The 13691-nt window shown below is 38.6% G+C and overlaps 1 protein-coding gene and 1 long non-coding RNA gene across 8 annotated transcripts in view; one reads left to right on the forward strand and one right to left on the reverse strand.

Moving 5' to 3' along the window:
- Positions 1-13691, forward strand: part of LOC113937823 (WD repeat containing planar cell polarity effector) — a 435562-nt gene that overhangs the window by 147674 nt on the left and 274197 nt on the right. For all 7 annotated transcript variants that reach the window (XM_027622691.1, XM_027622688.1, XM_027622689.1 and 4 more), the window contains one exon: positions 13072-13681. In XM_027622691.1, the coding sequence (XP_027478492.1) occupies positions 13072-13681 (610 nt within the window). The remainder of the gene's footprint in view (positions 1-13071; positions 13682-13691) is intronic.
- Positions 12335-13691, reverse strand: part of LOC118357260 — a 44720-nt gene continuing 43363 nt past the window's right edge. Inside the window, exons 3-4 of the long non-coding RNA XR_004820244.1 lie at positions 13054-13199; positions 12335-12384 (exon numbers count right to left, since the gene is read on the reverse strand). This is a non-coding gene — a long non-coding RNA (uncharacterized LOC118357260). The remainder of the gene's footprint in view (positions 12385-13053; positions 13200-13691) is intronic.

Consider the following 13691-nt stretch of genomic DNA (forward strand, 5'->3'; position numbering starts at 1 on the left):
GCTATCTTTAAATATCACATAAGTATGATTTTAAATGAATTTAAAATCCTGGAATTAAGTATGAACATTGTATATCTTATTTAAAATATATTCAGTCAGTCATGTTTATTAAGTTACTACCATATACCAAGCCCAGCACTAAATATCATAAATAAATGAAATCACTTTAATATTAACTTCCAAGTTAAATCTTTCCTATGTTTAAAATTATCTTCCACATTTATAGTTTGCAACTATGTAAGTGTCAGCCACGAATTCTAAATAACCAAATTTGGAATTTATTTAGGATCAGTGTCTCTCCTTCTTTTTATCTGCTATTCTTGTGAAGAACTCCAAGACTTTCTCTTCGGGAACAACAAGGATAGCCACTATTTATTGCAGTCCCGTTTGTCCTCTGCATATTAGGTATGTTATTTTTAAATCATACGGCAATCTGCAGCATGGGTGAATAAATCCACATCTTACAGATGAGAAAACCACAGTTCCAAGAGGTTATCTTGCCCCAGACTCCAGAGCTCTCTATCACCAAAACAAGGAGTCAGCCCCTGTTATGTGCTACTTCTGCTGTGTGGTGTTGCTCTGTGGCTGTTGTATAGGGTCAAATCCAACTTAGAAATAAATTTTGAACCTAACTATATCAAATACTTTTAAGCCTACAGGTATTTTGGATTTTAATGCTGTCATCTTATTATATTTTAAGTCATATAAACTGGACCCTTTCTAATGACATAACATTATTTTCAGAAGATTTCATACAACATCATAGTAGAAACGTAAAGTTTTCCTTTTTATCTTCTTCTGTACAAACAAATGCAAAAACTGACAGTGAACTGACAGTGATGTCTGTTTTTGTATAATTTTTGTTGTGAGGAAATAGTTTAGTTTGTATTTGGTTCATTTAGGGATTTTTTACATTTACACTTACAAAGTATGCTGTCTATTTTCAGTACAACTCAGTCAATACAGGAATGAAGCATCTTTAAAAGAAGTCAGTTTATTAAGACCCTTGCCTTCCAAACTTCCTCAATCATGCTAGGTAAAGTTGCCCAGATCATCAGCACAAGCCTCTTTTTCATACTCAGTTTAACAGGCTCCATTGACATTTGCATAATTTGTCTCTTCATTTCATTCACCTAATTCTCACTCCTCCGCTCTGTGGGGATCCTTCCACTACACTTGAGGTTCCTAATGCCCTGTGGTTCTTCTCATGCATGCCCTCTAATCACATTGAGGAAAAGCTGGGACCTTCGTGGAAACTTATTAATTCCCTATGCTCACAGTGTGTCTTGCAGAGACCTTGGTTTTTAGAGTCAGACAGACCTGGATTTGAAACTACAGCTCTATCACTTATTAACCTTGGGATCAAGGACTTCTTAAACCATCTGTCTGACACTCATTTTCCTTATCTCTAGAACATAGATTGTAATACCAAACTTTGGAGTATTAAAAAGTTTAAATAAAACAATGTATGAAAAATGATGAGCATAGTATCTATTTTCTTGCTGCATATTATTTTTGGTGGGAATATTCTTTATTGAAACTTACACATACTCAAGTGCTTTTTAATCTTTATTTTTTTCCTTTTTATTTACATATTTGTTTTTTTAGATTTTTATTATTTACATTCATTTAATTAACATATCATGTATTATTGGTTTCAGAGGTAGAGGTCAGCGATGCATCAGTCTTATATAATACCCAGTGCTCATTACATCACATGCCCTCCCTAATGTCCATCACCCACTTACCCCATCTCCCCGCCCCCACCCCCTCCAGCAACCCTCAGTTGGTTTCCTTTGGTTAAGAGTCTCTAATGGTTTGTCTCCTTCTCTGATTTTGTCTTGTTTTATTTTTTCCTCTCTTCCCCTGTCATCCTCTGTTTTATTTCTTAAATTCCACATATGGAATTATATCTTTTTATCTTGATGAAGTCCCAATTGTTCATTTTTGCCTTTGGATCTGTTACCTTTGGAGATGTGTCTATCAAGAAGTTGCTGCAGCTGAGGTCACTGAGGTTACTGCCTGTGTTCTCCTCTAGGATTTTGATGGATTCCTATCTTGCATTTAGGACTTTAATCCATTTTGAGTCTATTTTTGTGTATGGCATAAGAAAATAGGCCAGTTTCATTCTTCTGCATGTGGCTGTCCAATTTTCCAAACACCATTTGTTGAAGAGACTGTTTTCCATTGGCTATTCTTTCCTGTTCTGTCGAAGATTAGTTGACCATATTGTTGAAGGCCCATTTCTGGATTCTCTATTCTGTTCCACTGATCTATGTGTCTGTTTTTGTTCCAGTACCACACTGTCTTGATGATTACTGCTTTGTAATAGAGCTTGAAGTCCGGAATTGTGATGCCAGTAGCTTTGGATTTCTGTGAAAAAAGTTGATGGTATTTTGATAGGGATTGCATTGAATGTATAGATTACTCTAGACAGCCTAGATATTTTAACAATATTTGTTCTTCCAATCCATGAGCATGGAACATTTTTTCATTTCTTTGTGTCTTCCTCAATTGCTTTCATGAGTGTTATATAGTTTTCTGAGTATAGATCCTTTGCCTCTTTGGTTAGGTTGATTCCTAGGTATCTTATGGTTTTTTTGTCCAATTGTAAAGGGGATTGGCGCCTTAATTTCTCTTTCTTTTGTCTCATTGTTAGCATATAGAAATGCAACTGATTTCTGTGCATTGATTTTATATCCTGCCACTTTACTGAATTCCTGTATGAGTTCTAGCAATTTTGGGTGGAGTCTTTTGGGTTTTCCACATAGAGTATCATATCATCTGCAAAGAGTGAGAGTTGACTTCTTCTTTGCTGATTCGGATGCTTTTCTTAGTTTTTCTTGTCTCATTGCTGAGGCTAGAACTTCTAGTACTATGTTGAACAACAGTGGTGAGAGGGGAAATCCCTGTCTGTTTTCCTGACCTCAGGGGAAAAGCTCATAGTTTTTCCCCATTGAGAATGATATTCACTGTGGGATTTTCATAGATGGCTTTTATGATATTGAGGTATATTGCCTCTATCCCCACACTGTGAAGAGTTTTAATCAAGAAAGGATGCTGTACTTTGTCAAATGCTTTTTCTATAGCTATCAAGAGGATCATATGGTTCTTGTCCTTTCTTTTATTAATGTAGTGTATCACATTGATTGATTTGGGAATGTTGAACCACACTTGCCACCCAGGAATAAATCTCACTTGGTTGTGGTGCATAATCCTTTTAATGTACTGTGGAATTCCTATTGGCTAGTATCTTGGTGAGAATTTTTGCATTCATGTTCATTGGGGATATTGGTCTGTAATCGTCCTTTTTGATGGGGTCTTTCTTTGTTATTGGGGTCACGGTAATGCTGACCTCATAGGAAAAGTTTGAAAGTTTTCCTGCCATTCTGTTTTTTGAAACAGAAGAATAGGTATTAATTCTTCTTTAAATATCTGGTAGAATTCCCTTGGGAAGCCATCCGGCCCTGGACTCTTGTTTGTTGGGAGCTTTTTGATTACTGCTTCAATTTCCTTGCTGGTTATGGGTCTGCTCATGTTTTTTATTTCTTCCTGTTTCAGTTTTGGTAGTTTATACATCTCCAGGAATGCATCCATTTCTCCCAGATTATCTAATTTGCTGGCATAGAGTTGCTCATAATATGTTCTTATAATTGTTTGTATTTCTTTGGTGTTGGTTGTGATCTCTTTCATTCATGATTTTATTTATTTGGGTCCCTTTTCTTTTTGATAAGTCTGGCCAGGGGTTTATCAATCTTGTTAATTCTTACAAAGAACCAGCTCCTAGTTTCGTTGATTTGTTCTACTGTTCTTCTGGTTTCCGTTTCATTGATTTCTGCTCTGATCTTTATTATTTCTCTTCTCCTGCTGGGTTTAGGCTTCATTTGCTGTTCTTTCTCCAGCTCCTTTAGATGTAGGGTTAGGTTGTATATTTGAGACCTTTCTTGTTTCTTGAGAAAGGCTTATATTGCTATATACTTTTCTCTTAGGACCTCCTTTGCTGCATCCCAAAGATTTTGAACAGTTGTGTTTTCATTTTCATTGGTTTCCATAAATTTTTTTAATTCTTCTTTAATTTCCTGGTTGACCCATTCATTCTTTAGTAGGATACTCTTTAATCTCCATGTATTGGAGTTCTTTCCGACTTTCCTCTTGTGATTGAGTTCTAGTTTCAAAGCACTGTGGTCCGAAAATATGCAGGGAATGATTCCAGTCTTTTGGTACCAGTTGAGACCTGATTTGTGACCCAGGATGTGATCTGTTCTGAAGAATGTTCCGTGTGCACTAGAGAAGAATGTGTATTCTGTTGCTTTGGGATGGAATGTTCTGAATATGTCTGTGAAGTCCATCTGGTCCAGTGTATCATTTAAAGCCTTCATTTCCTTGTTGATGTTCTGCTTAGATGATCTGTCTATTTCATTGAGGGGGCTGTTAAAGTCCCCTATTATTATTGCACTGTTGTCGATGTGTTTCTTTGATTTTGTTATTAATTGGCTGCTCCCATGTTAGGGGCATAGATATTTACAATTGTTAGATCTTCTTGTTGGATAGACACTTTAAGTAGGATATAGTGTCTTTCCTCATCTCTTATTATAGTCTTTGGTTTAAAATCTAATTTGTCTGATAGAAGGATTGCCACTCCAGCTTTCTTTTGACATCCATTGGCATGGTAAATGGTTTTCCACCCCCTCACTTTCAATCTGGAGGTGTCTTTGAGTCTAACATGAGTCTCTTGCAGACAGCATATTGATGGGTCTTGCTTTTTTATCCGATCTGTTAGCCTGTGTCTTTTGATTGGGGCATTTAGCCCATTTACATTCAGGGTAACTATTTGAAGATGTGAATTTAGTACCACTGTATTGCCTGTAAGGTGACTGTTACTGTATATTGTCTCTGTTCCTTTCTGGTCTATGTTACTTTTGGGCTCTCTCTTTGCTTAAAGGACCCCTTTCAATATTTTTTGTAGGGCTGGTTTGGTGATTGCAAATTCTTTTAGTTTCTGTTTGTCCTGGAAGCTTTTTATCTTTCCTTCTATTTTCAATGACAGCCTAGCAGGATAAAGTATTCTTGGCTGCATATTTTTCTTGTTTAGTACCCTGAATATATCATGCCAGTCCTTTCTGGCCTGTCAGGTCTCTGTGGATAGCTCTGCTGCCACTCTAATGTTTCTACCATTGTAGGTTACAGACCTCTCGTCCTGAGCTGCTTTCAGGATTTTCTCTTTGTCTCTGAGACTTGTAAGTTTTACTATTAGATGTCGGGGTGTTGACCTATTTTTATTGATTTTGAGTGGGGTTCTCTGTGCCTCCTGCATTTTGATGCCTGTTTCCTTCCCCAAATTACGGAAGGTATCCTCTATAATTTGCTCCAATATACCTTCTGCCCCTCTCTTTTTCTTTCTCTTCTGGGATCCCAATTATTCTAATGTTTCACTTTATGGTATCACTTATCTCTCGAATTCTTCACTCGTGATCCAGTAGTTGTTTATCTCTCTTTTTCTCAGCTCCTTTATTCTCCATCATTTGGTCTTCTATATCACCAATTCTCTCTTCTGCCTCATTTATCCTAGCAGTTAGAGCCTCCATTTTTTATTCCACCTTATTAATAGCCTTTTTTATTTTACTTGATTAGATTTTAGTTTTTTATTTCTCTAGAAAGGAATTCTCAGGTGTCTTCTATGTTTTTTTCAAACCCAGCCAGTATCTTTATAATCGTTATTTTGAACTCTAATTCCAACATCTTACTTATTTATATCCATACTCATTAGGTCCCTGGCAGTCAGTGCTACCTCTTGTTCTCCTTTTTGAGATGAGTTTTTCTGTCTTGCATTTTGCCCAGAGAAGAATAGATAAACGAGAGAACAAAAAACTAAAATGGCAACAATGACCCCAGAGAAATATACACTAAACAAATCAGATAAGACCCAAGACTGAAAAAAAAATTTTTTTTTGAGAAAAAAAAAAGAGCATGTAATCAGACAGGTGGATGGAACAGAGTAATACACTGGATCCTGTTTGTATTTTCATCTGTTTGTTAGAAAACTAGGTCCCAAAATTGTAAATAAAGAAAAACTTATATATGTACAAAAGTAAAATTAAATACAATGAAAGGAGAGACTATAACTGTAAAAATGAAAATTAAAAGTCAAGAACAAAGAAGGAATATAAACAGACAGGTTAACAGAACAGAGCAATGCACTTTATCCTGAGTGTATGTTGTTCGGTTTGTTAGAAGTATCTACATCTTTAAAATTGTAAAGAAAGAAAAACTTACGTATATACAAAAATAAAATTAAATACATTGAAACGATAGAATATAAATGTAAAGATGAAAATTGAAAATGACTTTAACAAAACAAAAAGAAGAAAAAGAGAGAGAATATGATCAAACAGGTGAAGAGAACAGAGCCGTAGACTAGATTCTGGGTGTATTTAGGTCTGTTAGAAGAAACTGAATCCCAAAATTGTAAAGGAAAAAAACTTATTTGTATACAAAAATAAAATTAAATACAGTGAAAGGATGGAATATAACTGTAAAAATGAAAATTTAAAAAGATTTTAAAAAATAGTTGATAAAATAAGAAATTGGTTGAAAAAGGAAAGAGGAAATAAATTAAGATTAAAAGACTAAAGAATCGTGGGGGAAAAAAAACCATGAATACTATATACTATATTCCCCTAGTGGTGAAGTTTTGCAGTTTTCAGTGATCAGTAAACGTGGTCTTGGCTTGCTGATCTTCTGGGGGAGGGGCCTGTTGCATTGATTCTCAAGTGTCTTTGCCCCAGGAGGAATTTCTTTCTTTCTTTTTTTTAAATTTTATTATTTTATGTTAATCACCATATATTACATCATTAGTTTTTGATGTAGTGTTCCATGATTGATTGTTTACATATAACACCCAGTGCTCCCTTCAGTATGTGCCCTCTTTAATACCTGTCACCAGGCTAACCCATCCCCCCACCCTCCCTCCCATCTAGAACCCTCAGTTTGTTTCTCCGAGTCCATAGTCTCTCGTGGTTCATCTTCCCCACCGATTTCCCCTACCTTCATTTTTCCCTTCCTGCTATCTTCTTCTTTTTGTTTTGTTTTGTTTTGTTTACCATATACTGTATTGTTTCAGAGGTACAGGTCTGTGATTGAACAGTCTTACACAATTCACAGCACTCACCATAGCACATACTCTCCCCAACGTCTGTCACCCAGGCACCCCATCCCTCCCACCCCTCACCACTCCAGCAACCCTCAGTTTGTTTCCTGAGATTAAGAATTCCTCATATCAGTGAGATCATATGATACAAGTCTTTCTCTGATTGACTTATTTCGCTCAGTATAATACCCTCCAGTTCCATCCATGTCGTTGCAAATGGCAAGATTTCATTCCTTTTGATAGCTGCATAATATTCCATTGTATATATATACCACATCTTCTTTATCCATTCATCTGTCGATGGACATCTTGGCTCTTTCCACAGTTTGGCTATTGTGGACATTGCTGCTATAAACATCGGGGTGCACGTACCCCTTCGGATCCCTACATTTGTATCTTTGGGGTAAATACCCAGTAGTGCAATTGCTGGATCGTACGGTAGCTCTATTTTCAACTTTTTGAGGAACCTCCATACTGTTTTCCAGAGTGGCTGCACCAGCTTGCATTCCCACCAACAGTGTAGGAGGGTTCCCCTTTCTCCACATCCCCGCCAACATCTGTCATTTCCTGACTTGTTAATTTTAGCCATTCTGACTGGTATGAGGTGGTATCTCATTGAGGTTTTGATTTGGATTTCCCTGATGCTGAGCGATGTTGAGCACTTTTTCATGTGTCTGTTGGCCATTTGGATGTCTTCAGCCCCAGGCGGAATTTCACTGCCCTTGCCAGGGGGCCAGGCTAAGTAAGTCTCTGGATTGCTCTTCGTGGCTTTTGTTCCCTGAAGGCTTTCTGTGCTGCTTTAGAGGATGAGAATGAACATGGCGGCCTCCCAGTCTCCAATCCCATCTCCCCAAACTCAGGGCCCCACCCCTCAGTACACCCTCAGGGAAAAGATGTCCATCAGTCCTGTCTCCTTGGTCTCCATCTGCTCTCTATGCTCTCCTAACCTGTGACCGAGCATTTCTATCCCTGGCACATGACCCCATTTGGAGTCTCCAAACCCTGCAGACTCCTGTGGTACACACCCGCACTGCTCCTCCCCAGAGGAAGAAGGGGGATCTCCCCAGTTCTGCTGCTTGCTGGGCCCCTGCTCAGAGAACAGTCGCCCGGTGGTGCTGTGGTTTGGGGTTTATGGCGATCCCGAGCTGAGAGCCCACTTCTGGACTCGCTGATTACAGCCAGCTTCCCTGCTCCAATGCCTGGGAACTCTGCCGCACTCAGGCACCCCGGTCTTCCTGTGACCCTGGGGATCCTGAGACCACACTGTCCCATCTAGGATTCCACCTCGCTTTGCCACCTGAGCACCTTTCAGGCAGGGATGTCCCTCACCGGAGGAGACTTCTAAAACTTCCAATTTTGTGGTCGGCTGCTCTATTACTTTCCGGTAGCCAGCTTACAGAGGCTTCCTCCCCCCATGGTTTATCTTCTCAGATACCACGTTAGATTCACTTCCTCTCACCTCCTATCTTGCAGAAAGTGGTCACTTTTCTATTTGTAGAGTTGCAGCTATTCTTTTCTTTGATCTCGGGTTGAATTTGCAGGTGTTCAGAATGATTTGATAGCTATCTAGCTGAATTCCTGGGACCAGATGAAACTAAGATCTCCTACTTCTCTGCCTTCCTGGACTCTCTCTTAATCTTTAAACTTTTATGTATCTTTATGCCATGTAAATCATTTTCTTTTCTTAAATGAACTTGAGCTATTTAGTGGGAAAGATAGCAGGTGATCCTCTGACCTTAGCTAGCATTTTAGAGTTATCTGGGATTGACAGTAGAATTGTTTCTGGTACCAATTCTAATGGTGGGGTGTGGGGGTGATTCCCCCCATACCACCAATCAATTCTTGGACACCAGCAGGGTATCGTAATTCTGATACTATCTGTCTGGAGATTCTGCAGGTTAAGGGCCTCAGTCCTAGAAGACTGCACCCCATCGCCCACTTCAAATGCCAGTCACAAGCCCTGGTTGATACCTGTGCTTCTAACCTACCAGCTACAGACTGGAGGTTCCCACAGCCTCCTCCTTGGACTTCAAATGCCAGTCTGATGTAACAACCTGGACTTCTTACTGGCTGGCTGTAAATCAGAGATTCCTCTGACCCCTCTTTGGGTTTGATTTATTTGCCAGAGAAGCTCAGAGAACTCAGGGAAACATTTTATTTATTAGATCACCAGTTTATTATAAGAGGACATAACTCAGGAACAGCTAGATGGAAGAGATGTATAGAGCAAAGTATGGGGAAAGGGCTCAGAGCCTCCATGCCCTCTTCAGGCTTCCACTCTCCTGGTATCTCCATATATTCACCAACCTTGAAACTCTCCAAGCCCCTCCCTTTTGGCTTCACTACATGGACATGATTAATTAAATCTTTGGCCATTGGTGATTGACTCATCTTCCAGCCCCTCTTCCTTCTGGGAGGTCTGGGAGTGGGACTGAAAGTTCCAACCCTCTGAACACATGGTTGACAACCCTTGACAACCAACCCTCACCCTTAGGTACGGCACATAAGTCACTTCATTAACATAACAATAGACACCTTTTTCACTCTCTGCACATAGGAAATTCCAAGAGTTTTGGGACCTGTGAGCCAGGAACTGTGGAAAAAGACTAAATATATATGAGAAATATATTTTGGTTATCTGAATAATCATACATATAGATTTCTTATAAATTGCAGTGTCATACTTACCCTTTCTCTTGGTGAAACTACAGAGCCTATTGGGTTGACATAAACTCTTGGAAATCAGGAAGCCTTTACCCTTCTCCCTGGTCCTTGAGCCTAATTCGTAATATGCCAAGACTGCCATCTGGCTAGACTCTTCCTTTTAGGCTGTTTCTGTGTGAGTACAGGCCATATTCAGAGTCAGTTGGCCTCTCAGTTTTCTGCCCAGAGGATTCCTTTACAAAACTTTAAGCCTTCTGGAAGTATGGTATTTCAACCAGCATTATATTATGTGTGTGTATTTAATTCATAGTTTTGAAAGTTTATTGCATACCCACTACCTGCATAGCTTTTAGCTAGCTGCTACATAAGACATAAAAGAAGTGTAAAGTAGTTGAGATGGTGAGATGGTTTTTTTTTAAGCTTACAGTGAAAAGGAGGACATTTGTCCAAATATTAGAAGTAAATAGAAGGCTGAATGTCCCAAGCAAGTCATTGGCTAAGTTAGAGTGGGTAAGGGAATACAGAGTAGGTGTGATCAAAGAGAGAAAGGATGCCACCCAGCTGGAAGGAATCCAGAAACTGAAATAGTATTTGTTTTAGTTCCTCAAAGGTGAATATGATGATAGAAAAAAACTGAAATAGCATTTGTTCTAGTTCCTCAAGGGTGGATATGATGATAGGAAAAACTGAGTCTCTGGGTGGATTGCAGGCAAAGGACATGAGTGAAGTTGTTAAAAGATAAACTGAGGCATATTTAAAATTTTAAGAGCTTATTTGAGCAAAAATTTATTCCAGCAGGGCAGTGACAAACTGGAAGTGGTTAGGAACTCTGCTGATAGGAACTAGGGGATAAACTTATATAGAGAAAGTGCAGAAGCGAAGAAAGGAAATTATTTGATTGGCTATAGCTTAAAGCCTAGTTGGCTCTTTGTGGTTGGTATCCTTAGCATTTTGATTTTGTCACTTTGAGGCATTTACAGGCTTTGACTTTGGTTTTGCTCATGTAGGCACCATGGCATTAGAGCCACCTCAGTCTAATGGTCTCCTTGTTAAATTAATTTAACAAGTTATAGAGCTGTAAAAATGCAGGGCAGATTTTAATTTGAATTTAGAGTAGAGTAATGAGGGGAGACTGGAGAAGATAACACTAGAATTTGCAAGTCAGATCATGTCCTTCTTTGCTTATGGTTTCTCATCTCATTTAGGGAAAAAGCCAAAGTCCCTAAAATGGCCTACAAGCTACTGCATAATCTGTTCCCTTCCCCGATTCCCACTACTTTCTTCCTCCTCCTTCTTTAGCTCTTTCCCTTGATCAGGCAGAGAGCGCCACCTCAGGGTGTTTGTTTCCTCTGCCTGAGAGCTATGTGGCTCACCCTTACTTCTTTCAGGTCGCCCTTATCAGAGAGGCCTGTCCCGACTTCTGTATATCACCCCCTCTCACTCCTGTCACTCTCCATTCCCCCTACTTTGTTTTATTTTTCTCAGTACTCAGGAAGTACAAATATAGGATCACTAACATTCTATGTATGTTTGCTTGTGAATTGTTGCCTTGTGTTAAGCCATTTGAGTGCACATTCTCTGGGACTGAGGACTTACTGTTGTATCCCCAGGACCTAGGACCAGTATCTGGCACATAGCTCATATTCATATATTTATTAGATAAAAAAGAAAATCAAGAGCAGGAAAGAGAGTGAGAGGGAGGGAAGGAATTGGATATAGGTGCAACAGGAATTTGCATTCTAAGCAGGGGAGTACAAATTTAATTCATTAGAAGGCTTTGAATAGGGGAGTGAGAATGAAAATATTTACTTTAGGGAGATTAGGTGATGATGTATAGGATGGATTTTTTTTAAAAATTCCATCAGTCCCTCCTTCCTGTCCCCAAGCACTATGTAACATAGCTATTTGTGCTTTAAAAAACAAAAAACAATAAAACTTTAAATTTTGAAATGTTTGACTCTCAAGAAACTGCTCAAATTGCTAAAAGCAAATTCCCTATACTTTCCCCCCGATTTGCTGCAATGATAGTATCTTACATTACTGTAGTTCATTGTCAAATCCAGAAAAATGACCTTGGTATAATACTATTAACTCTGACTTAGGACTTAGTTGAATATTATCATACTTTACATACACTTTTGTGTGTGTATGTATAGAATTCTAAAATTTTGTCACATGTGTAGAAACATGCTTTTTAATGTTTCTACATCTTATTTTAAAGTTTTTGACCAAGTGTTAGACAATCTCCTCTTTAATAATACTCTCCAAGGGGGTGCCTGGGTGGCTCAGTCGTTAAGCTTCTGCTTTCGGCTCAGGCCATGATCCCTGGGTCCTGGGATCAAGCCCTGCATCGGGCTCCCTGCTCGGTGGGAAGCCTGCTTCTCCCTCTCCCACTCCCTCTGCTTGTGTTCCCTCTCTTGCTGTCTCTCTGTCAGATAAATAAATAAAATCTTTAAAAAAAAATAATACTCCCCAGGTTCTTGGCCTCCCACATTTACATAAAAATAAAGTGAATGGCCTGTTGTTTTATTTCTTTATTCTTCTGCTCAGGTGTTCCTTGTAGCCTTTTCTTTCTACAATAAAGATGATTTAAAAATTTTACTTCATCAGCATTGACAAACCATATTACTTATCAGGTCTTATTTTTTTTTGTTTTGTTTTAACCAGTGCATTATATTATTATATAACATTTCTTTCTTTTGGTCATTTATCTACTTAACAACTTTCAGATCATTTCTGATAGTAAAATATTTCTATAAGACTGTTTTAACAGGGTTCTAGTACCCTACCCTACTAATTAGAAGTATTCTGGTAAGTAATTTACCAAAAATTTCAGAACTGGGAAGGCTAGTGGGTGGGAATGAGATTAGCTAAATTATTTAAAGTCCTTTATTCATTCTTTTAAAAATTAAACTTCTGATGTTTTTAGATATTCTGCTTAGTAAAAGGCCACTTTATTAATCTTTATATATTGAACATATTTGTCTTTAAGTTATTTACAGACTTTCAAAAACAACATGTTAATGTTAAAATCTTATAATTTTGCAGCTGTGTTCTATATGTGCTATATATATTTATAGATGTTCTATGTGAGAGAAATATATACAAATATATATAGCACATACATACTTATATGTTGCTGATGGTTAGGGTGATAATTGATGCTCTTCAATAGGATGCTGGATTAATATGCAGGCCTGTGTGTGACTGTTGAAGAAAAACCAAGGTCTGTGTGAACATACTTGATACATTTCTTGCAGGTTCTGAGTTGTGTCCGCACAGAATGGGATCCACTGGATATTCGCTTTGGCACCAAACAGCCTCATCAGGTGTTGACAGTGGAGCGCTCCGTCAGTGTAGACAAAGAGCCCATGGCTGACAGCTGCATCTACGAATATGTTCGGAACAAAATCCAGTGTATATCAGTAACCAGAATACCACTAAGATCAAAGGCCATTAGCTGCTGCAGGAATGTTACTGAAGACAAACTGATTCTGGGCTGTGAAGATTCTTCAGTAATTCTTTATGAAACTCACCGTAGAGTAACTCTCTTAGCCCAGGCTGAACTTTTGCCTTCATTAATAAGCTGCCACCCAAGTGGCGCCATTCTACTAGTTGGCAGCAACCAAGGGGAGCTTCAGATTTTTGATATGGCTTTATCCCCTATTAACATCCAGCTCCTGGCTGAAGACCGTTCACCCAGGGAGATTCTGCAGTTCAATAAATTCTTTGACATTTCCAGCAGTCTTGTTCAAATGCAGTGGATAGCTCCTTGGGTGGTTACTCAGAAGCCAGAATGTGGGGACATCTATGATCTCCTCTTCCTCAGGTTTGACAGAGGACCTTTGGGTGTACTTTTGTTTAAACTTGGTAAGTCAAG

The sequence above is a fragment of the Zalophus californianus genome, chromosome 8 (assembly GCF_009762305.2).
Source record: "Zalophus californianus isolate mZalCal1 chromosome 8, mZalCal1.pri.v2, whole genome shotgun sequence".
NCBI lineage: Eukaryota > Metazoa > Chordata > Mammalia > Carnivora > Otariidae > Zalophus > Zalophus californianus.